The sequence below is a fragment of the Cyprinus carpio genome, chromosome B24, assembly GCF_018340385.1.
Source record: "Cyprinus carpio isolate SPL01 chromosome B24, ASM1834038v1, whole genome shotgun sequence".
In the NCBI taxonomy this organism is placed as follows: domain Eukaryota; kingdom Metazoa; phylum Chordata; class Actinopteri; order Cypriniformes; family Cyprinidae; genus Cyprinus; species Cyprinus carpio.
The window spans coordinates 20986896-21009539 of record NC_056620.1 but is presented as its reverse complement, the minus strand read 5'-3'; the positions used below and the strand labels follow the sequence as shown (position 1 = coordinate 21009539).

The following is a 22644-nucleotide window of genomic DNA, read 5'->3' as shown; positions in this document are numbered from 1 at the left end:
ATACTTGGTTTACTATAACTTGGTTCATCGAGAATAAGTTAGTCAATCCTTACAAAGGCATTTGCACTTCCCAAAAATTGAATAGTACTTTAAAATAATACAAACAGCATAAATAAAAAATAAATAAATAAAATAAACATTTTTTATATATATATATTGATATTATCAATAAAATTAATCATCTACATCTGAACGATTTACTGAAAAAGTAACTGCTATATGCACTACATATGTATTCTATGATGGGCAACAGCATTTAGTTGATAAAAATAAACAGAACAATCTGTTTAAAACAGTACAATCTCAAAAAAGCACATGGGTGTGTAATTTTGTAGTGTTAAGTTGTTTAACAGGCCCAAAAGTGTCTCTCTGATAATGTTAAGCATAAAGACTTGCATTTTCACTGGTAAGTTCTATTTTATTCTAGTTTGGTGTTCATGTGAAGTAGGCTCAATGATGCATAAAAAAAAGAAACATCCACAAAGAACTTATTTGCACTTATTTATTGGTGACTAATTTTATTTTCACTTTTCTTTTAACCTTCATACAATTATTTGAAAATCTATAAGACCCCGAACAATAAAAGATACATCTTATGGGGGGCATCTTCAAAAAGAAAGCAAAACATTCAACAGAAGACAATACTGATATCTTTCATTTATACAGTAACCTTAACAATTAGAGTAAACATTTTACATGATTTTTTTTGTTACAATTGTATCCTTCATTACGAGGAGTCATTTTTTGTTTTATTAACATGTATTTATAACTATTATTAGTCTTTTAGTAAAGTCTAAGTGGCAAGCAGAACTCCTCCTAAGCGGTGAAATGTTGTCTTTGGACACTGAAAATGCATATTGACATATCTTAAATCATATACAACAGCTGTTTAACATCAGACAGGTCAAGAGCAGTAGATTCATGTCTTTCCTAATTGTCTCTTTAAGGAAATTTAGAACGAGACAGCCGGCGGCGTATTCAAAAGTAAACAGAAGCAACGTTCCCGCGCTTTCAGGACCATCAGTGTCATTACAGTAGCTTTAAAACAGCCATACAGACGTGACAGCAGCGGAATCGTCTTCGAATGTTCCCCAGCATCGTCTTATAAGAAAAACTGATAGGACGGGTCTTAAAACCAGAGGGAAAAGAAAAACTGCAGCGTGCTTTTCCACAAGCAAAAAAACTCTCCACTGGATTTTCCAGAGGAAAAAAAGTACAAATCAAACATGCTTGTGCCGGATGAGAGGGATGTACTTCCATAATGGCGCGCTGGAACAGACGAAACAAGACCGATCAAGTGGAAGACAAAATGAAACGGAATCTTAACAACAACTAAAAATAAAAATTTACACCAAATTTCACCAGAGAGAGAGAGAGAGAATTTTGAAAAGCAGAAAGAAGCAAAAGTCATTTTTCCAACGTGTCAGTTAACGGTTCGATTTCCCTTTAGTGCTTCCGCTTCTTTTTCCCGCCAACGTTGATAGAACAACTTCGCCTCATTGTCTTTCAAACAATTTAAATAGCAAACAATATTATCTCAAAATAAAATTAATCAGAGTGCAATCAACATTTCCAGTGAGATTTAAAGAGTCTTCTGTACAGAAAATCAAAGTCTTTTGGAAAGAATCCAGGACAGGAGGCGGCTGACTTTTCCGAATATCCTCAGCAAGAAATCGCACAGGACCGATTACCTTACCCACAATGCAACACTGCGAGCTCCCTTGGTGGGCGTCGGCCTCCCTTGATCCTTTGCCTTCTGCATCATTGTAATAAATAAGAATTTTAAGGAAAAAACGCAACAGAAAACAGCACTAACGTTCTGCAAAAAATTAATTACGAGCTAATCGTACGCACGCGCTCAACCCTCAGGTCAGCAAGTGTCCAAAACATACTCATAAACAAAACATACATACAGAGGGAAAAAACAAACTAGTTTCTTACACTGAAATCCAATATATGAATTGTGAACACACATACAGAGGGAATGGGCGCCTCAATCCCAAAACACAGATAAAAAAAATGAACCGAATCACCAAATCATCCACACACACACACACACACACACACACACACACACACACACACACTCATTCAACTAACAGTGCTCTGAATTATTAAATTATTTGATCAAAATAATGATTGGATTCTTCAAATCATCTGCAAGTCTGTTCTTTATGCCTCTCGCCTCCCGTTTCAGTTGATGGTGATTATTTGACCTCCAGGATGGAGGGGTTGCACTCCATGATGGCGACGATGATGCGGTCGATGTAGTCCTGCAGGCGGAAGTTGATCTCCTCCTGTTTGTGGATGGCCTCCATCAGCTGTACACAAACACGCGTTAAATATCACAAAGTGTCCATATCAATAGCATACAGAAGCATAACAGCGTGATGCAGACCTCAGCGCGGGAGACGTTGTTGATCTCGGCAGCGAGTGACTCTGAGAGTGACTCTGTGAAAAGACTCTTTGCTCCCTGGATGCTCAGATTAATGATCTGACCGTTCAGCTCGTCGTTCTGCTCCTTCAGACTGCGGTTATCCTGCACACAGAGAGAGAACCACAACAGATATTTGACCTGTTTTACCAGTTTGAGTCTTGGTCCTGTTGTTATCGGTTTAGTCTTTGTTGACTAATTAGTGTATGTTTACCTTTTTGAGACTTCTGGGTTTGTGTTTACCAGTTTGAGCCTGTTTTCTATCTGTCTTAGTTAACCAGTTTAAGTCTTGGGTCAGTCTTTACCTGTGTTTAATAGAGATCGACCGATATGGGTTTTTCTATAGCCGATCCCGATGCCGATGTTTAGAGGTCAGGGTCAGCCGATGGCCAATATGTGCTGCCGATTTTTAGGGCCGATATCTTGAAGTTTTCCCCCTCATTTGCATGCTAAAATGTCACACTAATAATAAGTGGATGCACAACATTTCTAAACTTATCATCATTTATTGAGCACTGACTTGAACCATCTCTTGAATCTTAATTTTGTGCACTTATTATAAAGTCAATCATTTACATAAAAGTTTTAGAGCATTTATCAAGCAGAATTTTTCAAGTTTGTTGGAACATAAATGTAAACTTAAATATACATTTAAATAAAAGAAATAAAATTTTATAAGTAAAAATCAATTAAACTGAAAAATATAAAAAAAATATATATATAAAAAATAAATAATAGTAGTGCTGCAAACACAACTAGCAACTAGCAACATTTGTGGTTTGGTATAAATGACACAGAACACCTAAAAGTGCATTCTAACTTCAAACTTACATCGCAGTCTGTTCATTATTAAAATAAAGTACAGTCAACCAAACATATAAAAGGTTTACACTGGTCAGTTTAAAGAGACCGTAGTAGACCGGTCCACTCTGCTGTTATGCCAAGGACGTTTTTGCTCATGTGAAGAGGATGATCTTTTCCGTCTAGTTTACATTAAAAAAATTCAAAATATTATAGTTTAACATTCAGATACATTGCGAATATGGAAACATTTGGATATGTGCAGAACGAGACGTGAGCAATAAGCTCCAAATACATCTAGCCAAACCCGCGCGCGCTCGTCCTCGTCTGCACGCACGCATGCAGTGTCACGATCTAATGCACTGTAAATGCCGGATTTTTTTTTTTTTAAACAAATAGGCCTACCGGAATGCAAAAATTCTAAATCGAACATTTTGCAGAACAGGATCAAATAAAGTACAGGTCATTAATACTCGCATAAAATGTTTAATGTGAAAAAAAGCGGTTCACTGACTGCGCAGCACAGCCACGAGCGCCACAGTTACGTTTGGGATAATTTTATTTTTAATACTATAGTGTCATTTGAAAACATTGCAATTGCGTTTTAAAATACAACAACGAGCACCACGAAACCATTTAAAGAGGCGCATTCAGTGGTCTCCTTGACGGAAAACAGTCAACAAAGTAAAATGATCTCAAATGTACAGCGCGCTCCCTTCATTTTATCAAATGATCATAATCACATATTCATTTTACAGTCCTGCTACTAGCATTTTATTCAGACTAAAACCCCTTTAAATTCGGGTGAGAAAGCTTTTTTTTCCCCGAGTGGCTTTTGCACATAATAATAATACCGCTGCAGACGGTTACTTAAGCTTATTCATTGATTGTTAATTTAAACGACGATCGATCATGGAAACGATCAAATATTGACATCCCTAAATGCAAATGAGTTGGATGGAAACCTGGCTATTGTCTGCATCAAACCATGCTTCCGAACAAATGTCATTCACCGTTCTGCACTGCTCCAGGACAGCTGTCTCTCTGAGCACGGTGCTGTCTGTGAGCGGGGCGGAGTAACGGAGCCCTTAATCACGCTGCAGTGTTTGTGAGAACTGCCACCTACTCCACCTCATTTACAGACTACCTTTATCTCCCAGGACTGTTGTTGAATCTTCCAAAAGTTTTGGCTTGGGGTCCTTCACATGCGGCAGCAGAACTTTCCACTGCACCAATAACACGGGGCTGCCCGCCGACGTGCCTGAATTTAAATCGGCGCTACTAAACACGGATATCGGCCGATTCAAATATATTAAAAAATTAAAAATTCCGAACCTACAAATATCGGTCGACCTCTAGTGTTTAGTCTGTTTTGACTAATTAGCAAACAGTCTGTTAACGGTTTGAGTGTGTTTACTAGTCTGAGTTTACCAGTTTGAGTCTTGGGTGTGTAGTTATCTGTTTGTTTGTTTCAGTTTGTGTTTACTGATTTGAATCTGTTTACCTGTTTAAGTTATTTTGGTTTGTGTTTACCAGTTTGAGTCTGTGGTAACTACCAGTTTAATTCCTGGGTCTGTTTAAGTTTGTTATTCAGACTGTTGACTAACTTAATTCTGTTTATCTGTTTAAGTCTTCAGGGTTTGTGTTTACGTGGTAAGCAGTTTGAGTTCTGCGTCAGTCTGTACCTGTTTTTTAGTATGTGTTGACTAATTTGTGAGTCTGTTTAACTGTTTGAGTCTTTTGGGTTTGTGTTTACCAGTCTGTTTAGCAGTTTGAGTCCTGTGTCAGTTTTTACCTGTTTTTTTAGTATGTGTTGACTAGTTAGCCAACACAGTCTGTTTGTGTTTACCAGTTTGAGTGTGTGTTAACCAGTCTGAGTTCTGGGTTGGTCTTTACTTGTTTGAGAGTCTTTTAAGTTTGTGTTTACCAGTTTGAGTCTTCTGTCTGTCTTTATCTGTTCTTTTTAATCTGTGTTAACTACTTTGAGTCGTTTGTGTTTACCTGTGCTTTTAGTCTAAGTTAACCAGTTTGAGTATATTTACCACTTTGGGTCTTGGGTCAGTCTTTACCAGTTTTTTAGTCTGTGTGGACTAATTTGAGTCAGTTTACCTGTTTGAGCATTGGGTCAGTGTTTACCTGTTTTCTGTCTGTGTGAATTCATTTGAGTCTGTGTACCTGGTTTTAAGTCTATGTTGACCAGTCTGAGTCTGTGTTTACCAGTTTGAGTCCTTGGGGTTTATGTTTACCTGTTTAAGACTTTGTTGACTAGTATGTGCTTCAGTCTGTGTCAAAGGGATACTCCACCCCAAAATGAAAATTTTGTCATTTATCACTTACCCCCATGTCGTTCCAAACCCGTAAAAGCAAAAAATTTTTGGATGAAAACCGGGAGGCCTGTGACTGTCCCATAGACTGCCAAGTAAATAACAGCGTCAAAAAACAGTGTCAAGAAAGTTGTTGTCAAAATACTCCATCTTCCATCAGACGTGCAATCTGGGTTATAATGAAGCGACAGGGAACACTTTATGTAAGCGAAGAAAACAAAAATAATGACTTTATTCAACAATTCCTTTGTCAACAGTCTCCTGTGTCTCTCCATATCACCGTATGCTGTGTATGCTCTTCTGTGTCATCTGCGCCAAAAGGATGCGCTGTTTCTACATGTATTTAGATTTCATTTGAAAGAAAACAGCACATCCTTGTGGCGCGGATGATAGAGATGGAGTATTCTGACGATGACTTTCATACCTTTTCTGGACCTTGACACTGTTATTTATTCGGCAGTCCATGGGACATTCACAGGTGTCCCAGTTTTCATCCAAAATATCTTAAATTGTGTTCCGAAGACGAACGAAGGCTTTTACGGGTTTGGAATGACATGGGAGTAAGTGATTAATAACAAAATTTTCATTTTGGGGTGGAGTATCCCTTTAACCAGTTTAAACTGCATCGTCCCATTTTGGGACTCACAGCTGAAAATGACTTAAAATTGTAACAGTTCCTGACAACAGTGTGATACACACACAATGTGTTTGGTGTCTTTGGAAAGAAGACCCTTTGGGCTTTACTGTCCATCATCCAGAGTTGATAATGCTCAAAAAGATAAAAAGTTACAGACACTGAAGTGCCTTGAAGAAAACTGTACCACACCGATTCGTGGCATCTCATGAGTTTATATTTCAAATCTGAAGATACCATGAAAAATGAGATTCTAGTCCGTTTGAGGAAAAATAGCCACCAAATGTATTGAAGGGTTCTACAAACTATTTTAGTCATTATACATACCACTGCACTAGTTTGAGTCTGTTTGTACCTGTTTGAGTCTGCGAATCTCCTGCTCCAGTTCGTTCTCTTTCATGTGAGTGTTGTATTCCTGCAGGCCGGTGCTGGCCGATCGGCCTCTTCTCGCTTCAGTCTCCAACTTAAACAGCTGCAGGTGCTCCAGCTGCTTTCTTAAGTCCTCTATCAACTACACACACAGAGAAGCCATTAACAGCCATGGCCGTGTTGAACAACCATGTGACCGCACCTATAAAGACAAACAGTAGACGTCTCACCCCCTGAGTGCACTCCTTCTCTTTCTGGTTTGTGTGACGTTCATGGCTCAGTTTGTCGGCCATTTTCCTGCGAGATTCGATTTCTTCGTTCAGTCGATCTGTGACGTCGTCTACCTCATCCTGAAGTTTCCTCTTTTCCTGAAAAAAAAAATTACTCCACCTTAGACATCATGTGGATTTTATTATTATTATTATTAACAAGTGACTAAAACAATGAATCAAAATATAGACATCATTTGGATTTTATTATTATTATTATTAACAAGTGACTAAAACAATGAATCAAAATAATGTAAAAACAGGTTTGATGGTCATTAACTCTTCTTAATTCACTCAGCATTGGCAGATGTGACAAAGAGGTCATGTTGGACTCTGTATGTGATCTACAGAAGTGTATGAGACTGTGTGTGTTGGTACCTCCTCCAGTCTCTCGATGTTGGCTCTCAGACAGGGAACACATGACCTCAGCTCACTGTTCTCCTCATCCAACTGATGCAACCTGAACACATGCGGGCACACAGACAAAAATGCACCATAATATTTTCTTTTGGGGCAGAGCACACAATGATAACATTCAAACACAATACTGGGTGAGAGAAAACAAGTCATGTTAACACAGCCGGATTATATTAAACCTCAAGCCAAGTAATCTCAGAGCTACTTCAAACCAAATCAATCAAATTTAATTTATGCTATTCTCCACTAGATGGCAGACGGCAAACATCTTATCCTCACGCAGAAGAGTTGGACAAAATAACACAGAAACCATTAAAGCTGTCTTGAATTTGTTATTTTAAGTATCATTTAAACTTTTTAATCAACATTTTGAATTGGCTTTTATTTTTATATTTCCAGTTTGTTTTAGTAATGTTATAGTTTTTATAAATATTTCTATGTAGCTTTAATTCACCTTTTATTTCAACTTTAGTTTTAGTAATTTTATTACTTTAACTAAACTTACTTTAATTCACTTAGCTGCCAAAGCAACATTTCAACATTTTAAAAGTTTTTTAAAAATATTTCAGCTTTATGTAAATTAAAAACATGTTATTTATTATTATTATTTTACAACACCGTAATCATCCTGGAATATATGAACAGTGAGAAACTGTGTTTGTTTCATCGGATGCATGTCTTTTCATATTTCTCTACTATTATAAGACTCTGAAGAGACATTACCTGAGCTAATGACTTTCTCAGGAGGACTGTTAATAAAGTTACACCTCCCCAAATGTGCTTAACAGTATGTGGTGCAAGACTTATGAAACACGCAAGTCTGAACTCATTTGATCTTGTAAATGTTTCGCAATTTAAAAATTGTTTTTTGCAATACAACTGAATGTTGTTGTTGCAAATTGTGCAAAAAGTAACATGATATACCTGGTTAATATAAATGAAGATTTATCAAAATTAAAAGAAAAAGATAATCTTGGAATCATCAGTTAAAATGTGTCAAAAATTACTAGTCCACCACCACCAGTAAGGTTTTGCTATTCTTAATATAAAGCTGGTATTGCATATTAAAAACCTAGAAAACTGAATTTAATAAATATTTTTCTGGGACATTTACAAATGTAATTTTAATTATTTATAATTATTTAAATGATAAATTATCATTTTTGTGGCAGGGAAAGTGTGAATCTAGTTGAAAAAATCTTCTTGTTGAACCCTGATTAAGTCTGTTGTAATTTTGTCCAAACTAGATGTAAATAAAACATAAATGCATTTGCTCACAGGAAATTTTCTCAAAATCCCATTTTATATTAATCATTAAAGATGTATTGTGTGTGGCCTCACCTGGCCTGGAGGTTCTCGATCTCCAGGTCTCTCTCTCGCTGGAGTTTGTTCAGAGCATCTCTGTGTTTACGTGTGTGTGCGAGTAAGTTGTCCTCCGCGCGCAGCTCCTGCTCCTTCAGCTGTTCCTCCAGAGCGTTTGCGCGGTGGACGAGAGTGAGGTTCTCCTGCCGCAGGCGCACATGCTGCTCTTCGCTCTCCGACGAGTCCTTCTCCAGCTCACACACGCGCTTCTCCAACAGCAACACCTGCAGGACAGACACAGCCTTAGTTCCTCATGCAAATCACTCTTGCATTCACAAAACATGTTTTTCTATTATGTCCATGTCATGTTAATAATTTAGCATCTTTGACTGCACTGTTACAGTCGGATGAGAACAAAACTTGAACTGAGTTGCTTTATGAGTGAATAGCACAATGCTTTTATTTTTTTCTTATTTGATTTAAACTGAATATAGCTGTTGCAAATTTTGCTGATTTTAATGTCACAAAGGTAACATTATCTAGCTTGATAACAAATAAAAGTATAACAAAACTGAAAGATAGTCTTGGAATCACCCGTTGAAATAGATCTAAATTACACCAGTAACATATTCCAACAAAAGTGTCTTTATGAATTTAAACTGTCATAATATCCAGCTGTTGCTGCATACTAAAAACCTAGTTTTATTTTAATTCAGTAACATGTTACAAAAATAATGTATCATTTTGATGCACAGAAACTGAGAATGTAGCAGAAAAAATGTAATGGATTTATTTTGCAACACCAACACTTGTTTAACTGAACTTAATCAACATTAAACTGATTTGAGACTGTAAATAATGACACTATTGAGCTGCTTATAGCTAAACTGAACTTTACATAATCAATGAACTTAACATAGTTATTGAACTGAATTAAATCAACACTGAACTGACTAAAATTCAAATTCTGCTGTCATTATTGAACTTCTCTCATATTTGTAGCATCATTGATTCTGTTATTTTCCTGTTTATTACTGTGAAACTGCATTGAAACAATCTGTTTTGTATAAAGAGATATATATAGCATGGAAATATTAACATTTTAAATTACTTTTTGCCATTTGATGACAAAACTAGCAACCTAACCACATCAAAAGCATAATTTCCATATTAGTTTCTGAACCTTGTCTGTGATATCACGATCTGCAAGGTCCAAAATGTCTTGAGTCAGATCTCCCATGACATCCAGAGTGCAAGACTGCTGCAAGTGCCTGAAAAACACACAAACATTTCAACATGTTCCCTGCTGAACCATAAACCAGCATGAATTTCCATGCTGGTCCAGCCGGTTTTTTACTCTTGCTGGTGGACCAGCAAACTTAGATATAGTCGGTCAAGAACACTGCAAAATATGATTTTCCTCCTCAGTATTTTGTCTTGTTTTCCAAACATTCATGACTGAAGATACATTTACTTCTTAAGTCTTATTTTCTGAAAAATGTATCATAACTTAAGTGAGCAGAAAAAGCATCCAAAATGACCCGAATCACATCACAAAAGACTTCCATTGTCATTTACCCCTTAAAACTATTTGGTGCATTGAGAGGGAGGATCTCACCTTGCTGCTTTCTTACTGGACAGCCTCTTGCTGGAACTATAAAAGAAGAGAAAAAAACAGGAAACGTGTCAGGAAGAGGGAGCGGGAAAAGAGGAAAAACTCTCTTTCCATCCGTGACCTGTGAACCGCAGGTCAAAAAACACCCAGCGAAGCGCTAAAGTTTGGGGCTGTCAGCTCTTTCTCAGTTTGAAGGCTGAATCAATGCTCATCGTTCAACGGTAATGACCTCACAGCACACTGTATTTATGGAGGTGTAACATGGATGCGTGAAAAGAGATTCTGTTCTTGTTGCACAAGTCTGAACCCAGAGAAACGGCTTTGTCTATTCATAATCAAAAAACAGACCCTCATCAAAGTTCCCTACTGCCGCTTGAGACAAGCCAGGATTTTCCATGATCTTTTAAACCAAATACCATATTGTAATATGTTAACATAATTTAAAGTTGGAGAAATTGTGTTTCCAGATTTAGGAAAAGGCTCTTTTTCTTCCTTGATTTTGGAAAAACTGACCAATACAACATAATGTTTAATATTTTATGCAAACTCAGGTAGAATTTTAACACAGTGTTATACAGTCCTTAAAGGCACAGTACAATAAAAACTCAAATCATTCCAAACCCGTAGATTTTAACTTTATGACTTTTATGCTTTTATACTACTAGACTTTATGACTTTGATGCTATATTCCAAGTCTTCTAAAGTCATACTACAGACCAAATTTTTACTAAAAAAAAAAACAGCCCCATTCACCATAGCTCTCAAATCTCAATTGTGAAATCTATACATCCGTTGGTCAGTGAATGCTTTTGTTCTATGGAACAGAGCTTCCTGGACATGAAATGTATGTTTCTTTGGTGTTGTACAGAAGAAGAAAATCATATAGGTAAGCAAATGAAGACAGCATTGATATTTTTGAGTGAACTGTCTCTTTAAGAAACTTGTTTACCTGTGAGTTCTAAGCTATCAACACTGTCTTCAATTTATATTATGTAGCCTGTATTATATTGGTAAAATGTATCTCAAAAGCACTTAAAAGACTATTGTGCATGCATCAAATTCACACTCAACACACACCACACCATCAACAGCAGAGCATCTATGTTCACCACAAACTTCACCGGAGCCTTCACACGAGTCATGCAACACTGTACAGATGCCTGCAAGTTTATGAAGCACACACATGCAGATGGTTAAGTGTGTGTGTGTGTGTGTGTGTACAGTAGTCAAACACAACACACACACGGGGGAGGCGTGCACATGCTGCAGGCGTGTTACCTATTCATCTCTAGCAACTGCAGTCGCGTGGACAGATCCTCCAGACGACTGATCTGCTTATGACAGTGAGTGCAGAAAAACTCCAGCGCCTCCGACTGAAGGAAACTCTGGAAACTAGCAGGAAAAGAGCTGGGGCTGAGGAGACCAGAGGGAAGGAGAAACAAGAGGAGAGGATACAATGGGGAAAATGAGGGGAAAAGAAAAGAATAGAGGAGAAATAAGCAGAGGAAAAGACAAATGAGCAGAGGAGAGGAAAAATAAGAAATTAAGAGAAATTGGTAGAGGAGAAATGAAGAGAAATGGGTGAAGGAAGAGAGAAATGAGAAAAGATACAACAGGAGAAATTAGTAGGCGAGAGGAGAAATTATAAATGGTTAGAGGAGAGGAGAAATAAGGAGAAATTAATAGAAGAGACGAGGAGAAAACAGCAGAGAAGAAATGAGCAGAGGCGAGGAGAAATAAGGAAAGGAGAAATGAGCAGTGGAGAACAGAAATCAGTAGAATAGAGGAGAAACGAGGAGAAATGAGCAGAGGAGAGAAGAAATAAGGAGACAGAAGATACAACAGGAGAGATGAGAAGAGGAGAAAAAACAACAGTAGAAATGAGGAGAGGAGAAATGAGGAGACAAGAGGATACGACAAGAGAAGAGAGGAGAAGACAAGACAGGGTGAACGAGTAGGAGAGGAAAAATTGGAGAAATTGGTAGAGGAGGGGAGAAAAGAGAAGATACAACAGGAGAGAGGAGAAATGAGGAGAAATGAAGAGAGAAGATATGACAGGAGAGAGGAGTAGAAGATAAATCAGCAGAAATGATCAGAGGAGTGTCAATATAAGCAGGAGAGTACAGAAATGAGGAGAGAGAAAATATAACAGGAGAAATGAGAATATAAAACAAGACATTAGTAGAGGATAAATAAGGCAAAAGTAGCAGAGAAGAGGAGAATTCAAGGGAGAGGAGAAGAAACGTTAGGAGAAATAGAATATAAATCAAGAGAAATGAGCAGAGATTATATGATGGAAGAAATCAGGAGAAGATGCAAGAGGAGACATTAGAAGAAGACAAGAAAAAATGAGCAGAGGAGAAATCAGGAGAGAGAAGACGACACGACGGGAGAAATAAATACAAAAATAAATCAAAAGAAATGAGTAGAGGAGAGAAGATATAATGGGAAATATGAGCAGAGGAGAAATGAGGAGTGTGTGAGTGTTTAGTGATGAGCAGAGGGAGGGAGAGAACGAGGAACATTCAATTGAGAAAGTGAAGGACGGAGGAGAAGGTGACACAGAGGTGAGCACTACAGTGCAGGAGTAACGCAGCAGCAGCAGTGTGTGTTTATTTCAACAGGTTTGAGAGTGTGTTGTGTATCCATGCTCTCTTCTCTAGAGTCTAGGAGTGTGCTTGATCACATACGCCTGACATCACCAGCGTTGCACTTAAACAGTAACCACAACAACTCGACCTTTACCCGCTGATCATAACACCTCGCTAGAGAAGTAATAGAGCAGTCATCAGGACATCATTGCGGTTTAACTTTGACCACATACACACACTGCTCAGAGAGATCAAAACATCTCGATCCATCTCACAGACACACACATGTTCTGTTTCGTCTATCACACACACAGTTTGTAAATGAGACTCGTCTGTGGTCAGGAAGTCGCTGTACAAGGTCTCATTATGCACAAGACCTTCCGTGCTGCGCTGACTCACTTTCTCTTTCTGACTGTGTGGAAACTAGAAACAGTGTATTTCTATTTGTGTTAAGCTAGCCCAGATAAACATTTACAGTGCCTATGTTTATACTTTCCAAGTTTAGCTTGGGATAATGGCACACACTGTGTTCTATATATGGAGTGCATAAGCTATACAATACTTAAGCAGTATGAGAACGTTTTTATCTGAAATTTGTAGGATGTGTTTATGCTTGTTGTGTGTTACCTAGGTGACAGCAGCATCAGTGGGCGGGGCAGTGGGCTGTCTGGATGTGGGAGTGGCTCTGTATTTCCCTCCCCCTCTGGCCCCGCCCCTCTATCCTCCTGATTGGCCGGCAGCAGATCTGAACTGTTGTTACTCTCACCGAAATCCTCAAAGTGCTCCTCCTCTCCTCCAATCACGGCCACGAGGGTGTGGCCATTCAAATCAGAGCCCAATGTAAACCTATAACAGAAACACATGGAATATAATGAGTTATCTAGCCACTGATTGGGTTCATTAAATGCTGTTGAAAATACCAGGCTAATATAATAGTTTTCTTTTTAGTATTGTTCCTATAATTAAAACAATGGTGAAAGTTTGTAGCAAATTGATACATTCAAATGCATTTTTAGTTTTGTGGCCATAAATCTAAAAATTAATCTCAAAAGTTTGGGGTCTGTAGGATTTTTAAATAATTTAAAAGGTCTCTATGCTCACTAAGGCTGCATTTTTTTGATCAAAAATACAGTAAAAACAATAATATTATAGTATAACTATTTAAAATAACTATTTTCTATTTTAATGTATTTTAAAATTTAATTTATTCCTGTGATCAAAGCTGAATTTTCAGCATTATAACTCCAGTCATCATTCTAATATGCTGCTCAGGAAACATTTACTATTATTTTCAGTAACTTTTTTTTTTTTTTTTTTTATATATATATATAATATATATATATATATATATATATATATATATATATATATTTTTTTTATTTTTTTTTTTTTTTTTTTTGATGAATAAAGTTTAAAAGAACAGCATTTATTTGAAATTAAAATCTTTTGTAACATTACAAATGACTTTATTGTCACTTTTGATCAATTTATTGCATCCTTACTGAATCAAAGTATCAACTGTCTCATTTTTTTAACAAGTATATATTGTTTCATATTTATCACATCCTATTTATAGTCTTTACAATTTCAACTGATTGATTGTTTGATCAAAGTCTGCTCATGTTTATTCTTACAATAAAAACACAGAACAACTTCCTTGAAAAACATTCTTCTGTGTTTTTGTGTGAGGCAGAACTTGAACAGTTTGTTTTGAGGATGATAATCTGATAATTCACTTTAATCTCTCAGCAGCCCTAAAAAACGTCTGAAGAATTCCAGTCGGATTAAACAAAGAACAGCACAAAACTTAAACAATCCGCACAAAAACAGCACAATGCCAGTGTTTTCAGAAGTGCTGATGAAGGTGAACAGACTCAAAGTAGGACAGTGATCATGAGCAGGTCACGTGAAAACATTAATGATGAAAAACATCACAAAAGTTCCAGTTTATTAACAGCTGATTGGATCACTGGTTTCCTGACAGACAGGCCAGTGCATGCGCTTGATTGCTGAACTCCGTGACCACGCTTTTAAAGTACTTTTAATGCATTAATTACATTACCGCTCAAAAGTTTAGGGTCAGGATTTTTGTTTTGTTCTTTTATTTAGCAAGCACACACTAAATTGATCAAAATTGACAGTGAAGACATTTATGTTACAAAAGATTCCTATTTCAAATTAATGCTGTTGTTTTGAACTTTTTATACATCAAAAAATCACGAAAAATGTATCAGTTTCCACAAGAACACATAACAATTGAGCAGCAAATCAGCATATTAAAATGATTTCGACATAAAGACACACAAAACCCTCAAATACTCACCCTCGTTTCACTATAACATTGCGGTTGGTCACACAAAGCACACGTGAAGGCGGCGACCGCATCTTAAAGCGATTCGGCCTTTCTTTGGCGATCCGGAGCAACTGGGCACACAGCGTGTCAATGCAAACCAAACTCCCACGACCGATAATAAACACTGCTTACTCAGAACGAACTAGCCTAAACTAGCTTTACATGCGGACATTCCTGCCAGACGTTTGTGACTCGGTTAATCTGAATCAATCTCTTGTGCAAGCAAAGTTACATACTCTTAAACCATACGGCTGGGTGGCGATGTGTGTGCGCATTAATCTGATTTAGAGCTCAGTAACGGTGACCCAGCGTGTGTGCTAGCATGCTCTATAATCACTTTAATCTCCGTATGCATGTTGTCCAACTGACACTCAAAACACATACTGAACACAGAAACACTTTGTATTACTAAATGCAACAAAATTAACTAAATAAACCTTGTCTGAGGGATCTGAACAAACCCTAAATGGCAAGTACTGATATCTGAGTCCGGAAGTCAAAGATCCAGAGAAAAATCTGCAAGTTATCGTAAAACTAGAAGATGCATTTTCCGTAAGTCAGAATGTGAGTTTCGGGAAGGTCAGCGTTGGCGAGACGGCGTGACCCTGACACCGCAGGAATGCTAAATCAAGAGAAACACACGAGAGGGCTGAGAGCCAGGATATTTTAGAATGACAGAAGGCGAGTAAGAGCGAGAGAAAAACGGACCCTAGAGAGTGAAAGATGGATAAACACTGGGAAGGCAGAAAGAGCAAACTTCACACTTCCTGCAACTGGACTACAGGAAAATAAAGACTGACACGGGAAACAGGAACACCTCGGTCAGCTGAGCTGATGTTAGCGGCTCTTGGGAAACTCTAGTCAGCAGATTCTTGCATAAACACAAATAGACTTTCTTATGTACAACAACACTGGACACTTACTGCAATCCATAATGCAATCCAAAAATTATCAAAAAATAAAAAATAAAAAGTTTAAGACCAGAAAGTGTTTTTCCAGAGAACACTGAGTGCAAAGGTGATACACTGTATCAGTAAGTTGTTTTATTTTTGAGATAATAGCTGATACATTCAAAGCTACTGAAACAACATGGTTTACAAGGTCAATGTCACCATCAGACATCACATTTCTCCAGTGTTATTTTAGTTCTTTTTTTTTAAATATTCTATTATAGTCTTTTTATTTTAAATTAGCTTTGTTTTTTTTTTACTTTTATTGTGTGTAATTTTATTTTGGTATTTGTTTGTAATGTGATTTTTTTCTATTTAGCTTTATTTTCAATCAAGTTTTAGTTTTAAAACTTTTAGTACTTCTTTAACTTAAGCTTATTTCTTAAACATTTCACCTTTTCATTTAAGCTTTTTAAGTTTCAGCTTTATTTAAATAAGTGCAATGATTTTTAATAGTTTTTTAACACCCAAAATCATACATTTGCTGAAAACTCACCTTAAGGCCATACAAGATGTAGATGAGTTTGTTTCTGAACAGATTTGGAGAAATTTAGCATTATATCACTTACTCTGCAGTGAATGGGTGCCGTCAGAATGAGATTCAAAACAGCTGATAAAAACATCACAATACTCCACAAGTAATCCACACCACTCCAATGCATCAGTTTAACATCTGGAGAAGCAAAAAACTGTGTATTTGTAAGAAACAAATCATCAAGTCGCTTTAACTGTTGCCTATGGCCGAAAGTCCATAACCCTTAATAATGCTTCCTCTAGTGAAAAAAGTCCAGCACAATCCACAAACTTATTTCTTTTGAATTGCTTTGGACTGTTTTCACTTGTAAACGTGCTTGATCTGTGCATATTTCTCTCATGATTCAGACAATACAACTTTTTCAATGGAGAAAGCAATATTATGGATTGACCAAAAGCAATGGTTTGTTTTTTGCTGCACAAGACATTAACTGATTGACTGGAGTGGTGTGAATTAGTTGTGGATTATGAGGATGTTTTTATCAGCTGTTTGGACTCTCATTCTGACGGCACCCATTCACTGCAGAAGATCCATTGGTGAGCAAGTGATGAAATGATACATTTCTCCAAATCTATTAAGATAAAGAAATAAACTCATCTACATTTTGAATGGCCTGAGAGTGAGTACATTTCTGATTTTAATTTCTGGGTGTGCTGTTGCTTTAATAACAACACTGCATTTATGGCAAGAGTTTGGGTGAATTATGACCCTAGTCTCTTTGGGCATGTTATTGGACACCTGTGCATTGGTGTGTTACCTGTTGCGATCGTCTCCATCCGTGAGTGTGTTTTCAATGCCGCTGTCGGTCTCCACATCCTCATGGAGTTCTGGATGGACCAGAGCCGTCGTGTCCTCATCTGTGAAGGTTTCACACTCACTGTATGCGCTCTCCGACCCGAGATAGGCGCTGTCTGAGACCTCCGCCTGCTGCAAACACACACACACACTGATTAGAAAACTTTATTGCTTTTGGAGACATAAATGTGTTTGGTATCTTTACAAGTATCAACTTTATCTCAGAGGTTTCTCCTAGAAACAAGGAAGCAGGAATTTATTAAGGTTTGTGCTGAATGTTTACAGAACAATATGATCTGATGCCTTCACACGTGACTACACTGCATTTGTAGTGTAAATGATAATCCTTTCCAGAAAACAGCCTACTCACCTGTCAATAATCCACTGCACAAAAACAAGGGTTTAAGACGCTCACAAGAGAAACAGTTGCTTTGTTGTTATTTATTGCCAAGTTTAAATGCACTGAAGATGCATCTTGTCTAATACGGCTATTTACATTTAAATTTTGCTATGTATAATATTAAACACAAAATCAAAAAGTTACAATTAATACACAGAATGTATACCTGTTGTTCTTTTTATTCCCCCCCATTTTTCTCATTTTTAATACTACGTAAAACATTTTCTTACAAAAAAAATTACTAATTACTGTAAATATTGTTACAGTAACAAAACAAAAATAATTATACTCCTTTATCTACTTTTTATTTTTCCCTTTGCTGTCATTTTTTATATTATGCAAAACATTTTCTTATAAAAAAAAAATTAGACAAAAACAGAATTTTTGCCCCTTGTTTGCCTGCTATGTAATACATTTTCTTAATAAAATAAACAATAATAAAAAAAGTTACAAATAAAGACATAAAATGTATACACCTTGTTCCACTGATTTTTTCCTATATCCTCTTTATTTAACTATTTAAAACTTTTTTTTTTTTAACAACTATAGTTAAAAGACTCTTTCTTCAATTTCTTAACACTCGTTAAAACACACTGGATTAACATCTCATATACTATGATGACCATCACAAATTATTGAATTATTTACTCACCTGTGTGAGTCCATGAGGAGCTCTTAAAACAGGAGAGGACATTCCCAGAACCATTCTTCCTACTTGAGTACCGTCACACGGGAAAAACAGGTTCACTAACTAACCTAGAAACTAACAACAACTGCTTCCCGTCTCTCTCACAGCCCCCACATAGAGTCAACATAGAGAGAAATTACTCCTAGTCTGCTGCCTTGGAAAATGAGGACCAAAGTCTGAAGTGCATGAGGACCAGGAATGGGCGGAGTCTGTGTTCCTGACCCCACCCCTTTAATTAACATTACACTCACGTGCAAACAGAACTTCTCAACACACTAAACAGAATGTGTGCATACATTATGTGTCTGTGACTCGAAGTCTAGTGCCCTGCCTACTTAGACATTATTTTTATGATTGCCAAAAACGCTTTCTAGGTAGGCGCCCCACTAGGTTTTAAGACAGACTATTGATGTTATTCATTTTGAGCTATTCTCATGTAGCAAATCATTAACACTTCACACCCAACGCGCACAAAACACTTATTCATGTGCTGCGACAATCATGTGTTCTGATGAATGACAGGTGTGTGTGAGTGTTACAAAACAATCTATCACCATCCTGTCCTGTATATTGTCAACAACATATGTGTGTTTAAGTGTGTTTATTCCTCTGGACGAGGTGCTACACAAACCATCTCGGCCAGTGTGTTTTGAAAGCAAACATGAAAACAGCCCAGCTATTCATGACCCACAGGAAAACACACAGGTGTGTGTGAGTGTGTGTTTCATCAGAAGTGACAGGAAGACAGAAATGAGGAAAGGGAAAATCAGAACGCAAAAACAAGACCCCGAAGCAGTACATTTCTGTATTTACAAAATGAATATTCTAAAGACTGCTGGGAATAATAAACCACATTTGCAGATTGGAAAAGAGTTTATGTTTCTGCAATAGCAATTTATGAATTTAGTGCCACAATATATGAATGCAGGTAACTATAAAGAGTTATGTAACTCTTCATTATAATTAAAGCTTTGGATAGACTGGACCATAACCACAAAGAAACTGAGGCGTACAGATTAAAGAGTTAGTTCACCCAAAAATGAAAATTAGCCCATAAATTACTCACCCTCAAGTCATCCTAGGTGTATATGACATTCTTCTTTCAGACGAATCCAGTTGGTTATATTAAAAATAATCTTTGATCTTTAAAGCTGTTTAATGGCACACAGCGGGTGTTGCATGCAACAGTCCAAAAGAAGTTAAATAAAAAGCACCCATCCATTAAAAAAAAAAAAAAAAAGTGTCTCACATGGCCCCCGGGGGGTGTACAAAGGCCTACTGTAGCGAATTGCTGCGTATTTGTAAGAAAAATATCCATATTCAAAACGTACAAATCACTTTAATGTAGCTTGCGCCAACAGTTGTACACATAAGCAGCTCTGGGAGGATGACGTATGAGGTCAGCGGTGCACATGCGCCGGTGAGTCTAGTGAAAATCAACGTTTGTTAACAGGAGCAAAGGAAGCAAAGTTTCCTTACTTCAGCAAAGGAAAACCAGTCTCCTTTTGACTTATATTGAAATCCTCCGACATTCTTCTTTACAAATCCTTGATTTGTACTTCTAATTAGTGAATGTTGTTTTGTTTTGATCTCTCCTCTGTGCTTCCGTGTCCGTCACTTCTGAGCAGCGCATGCGCAAAGCCGACCTCCATACGTCATCCGCCCAGATCTGCTTTCATGTACAACAGTGAGCGCAAGCAACATTAAAGTGATTATTTTTCTTACAAAAACGCATCGATTCGCTACCGATAGTCATATACACCTTGGATGACTTCAGGGTGAGTAATTTATGGGCTAATTTTCATTTTTAACCCTTTAAGCTAACCAAAATGTAATATAATCAGAAAATATAAAAAAACAGTTAGCTATGCTGTAAGTTACAAAAAAAGTAGTTAAGCACACTGAAGCGCCAGCTTGCTATAAATATTCAAAAACACATTTTTGAACAAACCTCATGAACAAATCAGAATTTGAAGGAAACTAAATACTACAATAAAACTAGAAAAAAAAACTAGAATATACCCAGTATGTATATATACACAAATAATGACTTAAACTAATGTGCAAAAAATGGTTTTAATATATCATTATATATATATATATATATATATATATATACACACTGTGCAAAAAATGGTTTTAAGTCATTATTTTAATCTTTTGCTGTAGTGTGTCAGTAGGAGAAATCAGTTTACATTTCCAAACATTCCTTTTGCTATTAATTGTAATAATCCAGTGAGATTTTTATGTGCACACGGACTCTAATAACAGCCAGTGCTCCACACAGAGATCTGATCTCATCATCATCATCCAGTCTGTCTGGAATGACATGAAGAAACAGAACTGAGACAACTGTGAAGAACAGAAGAACTGTGGCAACGTCTCCAAGATGCTTCATGAAACCTACCTGCAAAGCTACCTGCAAAACAATGTGCAAGTGTAAATGCAAAGGGAGGTGACACCACATGCTAATTTGATTTAGTATAGAAGTTAACTGATAAATAAAATCCCCTTTTGACATTATTTTTGAAAGCACCCTCACTTTACAGGTAGGTTTCTTCAAGTATCTTGGAGACGTTGCCACAGTTCTTCTGGATTTAGTCTGCCTCAATTTTTTTCTGTTTCTTAATGTTATACCAGAAGGACTGGATGATGATCAGATCTCTGTGCGGAGGACTGGCTGTTGTCAGACTCCTTGTGCACACAAAAACCTCACTGAATAATTACAATCCATGGCAGGAAGAATGTTTGTAAATGTAAACTGGTATTGTTATATATCCTACGGACACACTACTGAATATGTAGTTAGTAAATAATGATTGAATTGAACACACATGAACCAGCAGGAGGTGCTGTAGCAGAGAAAAGAACATGCTCTGTTTCTCGCGCTCTGAGCTCGTCTGTGGTCTTTCAATCTTTTGGGGAATTTGTGGAATGTGCTGGTCTGGATTCCACGATTCTGCAAAAATGGGGTCCTGAAATGCTGATTTATTATGTTTGTCCTGACAAGACGGGAGGAGAAATGGACCCAGTAACCACAACGTTGGTGTGTAATACCTCGTCGTACTCCTCTGGAGGTCCATTGACTTCCACTGCACTGAGATGAGTCTTGTAGAGGTCTGGATCAGATCCTGATAAAGAAAAACACCTTGTATTTAAAAAAAGAATATATTAGAAAAGTTCAGATTTACCTCTATATATTGGGTTGATCAACATCACTAGGACATGGTAATTGAGTGTTTTGGAGACAGCAGTTTATGTCATTCACATTCTCTTCTTGTTTTTAATTTGTAAACAGTCGCCATGGAATACATTGCGCTGAGCAACCGGGGCTTGTCTGGAATCCAGGAAACTATATTTATGTAATAGTCTGTTTCAGCTAGCTGGAATATTTTCCTCCTGAAAAATGATTCTTGAATCTGGTAAATGCTATGGAGTACAAATATACAGGCAGGAAGACGTAGATGCTCCAGTCACTCATCCATTAATGAAGAGAGAAATCTGACTCGTGAAACACTGGACACCCAGTAGGCCATTAGAAACATGATCTGAACATTACTGAAGTATCATCAGTAGAAAACCAAAGTAAAGTGCTTCAAGCTATCCCAACATAATCATAATAGGTTTAAAGATAGATGAGGAGTTTATGAGAAGACTAGTGTATGGCTTTGCTTTATAGTGATTGAGCACTCAACAAAGACCACATTTTCACCTAAATGTAAACATGTAAACATTTGGTAACCAAGATATAGATGAGTTTGATTCTTCATCAGAACAGATTTAGAGAAATGTAGCATTCATCGCTTGCTCATCAGTGGATCTTCTGCAGTGAATGGGTGCCGTCAGAATGAGAGTCCAAACAGCTGATGAAAACATCACAATAATCCACACCACTCCAGTCCATCAGTTAATGTTTTGTGAAGCCAGAAGGTGCATGTTTGTAAGAAACAAATATTTCTCTTCTGATTCAGATGAGACCACGTTTTATTCCAGAAAGCATTATTATGGATTATGGAATCATATTTTAGCCAGAAGCATTGGTTTGAAGTTAAAAATATCTTAATTTGTTTCTTACATACAAACACACACATAGCTTTTTGCTTCACAAGATGTTAACTGACTGGAGTGGTGTGGATTATTGTGATGTTTTTATCAGCTCTTTGGACT

At 37.1% G+C, this 22644-nt stretch overlaps 1 protein-coding gene across 2 annotated transcripts in view; it reads right to left on the bottom strand.

The window, feature by feature from the left end:
- Window positions 1-2042: 2042 nt before the first annotated feature.
- rab11fip3 (RAB11 family interacting protein 3 (class II)) overlaps window positions 2043-22644 on the bottom strand; it is a 29084-nt gene continuing 8482 nt past the window's right edge. Inside the window, exons 3-14 of one of the 2 annotated variants that reach the window (XM_042752491.1) lie at window positions 21535-21608; window positions 17352-17521; window positions 13384-13602; window positions 11444-11578; window positions 10169-10204; window positions 9734-9821; window positions 8590-8834; window positions 7210-7291; window positions 6793-6930; window positions 6549-6704; window positions 2399-2539; window positions 2043-2321 (exon numbers count right to left, since the gene is read on the bottom strand). In XM_042752491.1, coding sequence (XP_042608425.1) covers window positions 2208-2321; window positions 2399-2539; window positions 6549-6704; window positions 6793-6930; window positions 7210-7291; window positions 8590-8834; window positions 9734-9821; window positions 10169-10204; window positions 11444-11578; window positions 13384-13602; window positions 17352-17521; window positions 21535-21608 — 1598 coding nt within the window. In that variant the 3' untranslated portion in view covers window positions 2043-2207. The remainder of the gene's footprint in view (window positions 2322-2398; window positions 2540-6548; window positions 6705-6792; window positions 6931-7209; window positions 7292-8589; window positions 8835-9733; window positions 9822-10168; window positions 10205-11443; window positions 11579-13383; window positions 13603-17351; window positions 17522-21534; window positions 21609-22644) is intronic. The other variant, XM_042752492.1, reaches the window with a different exon arrangement.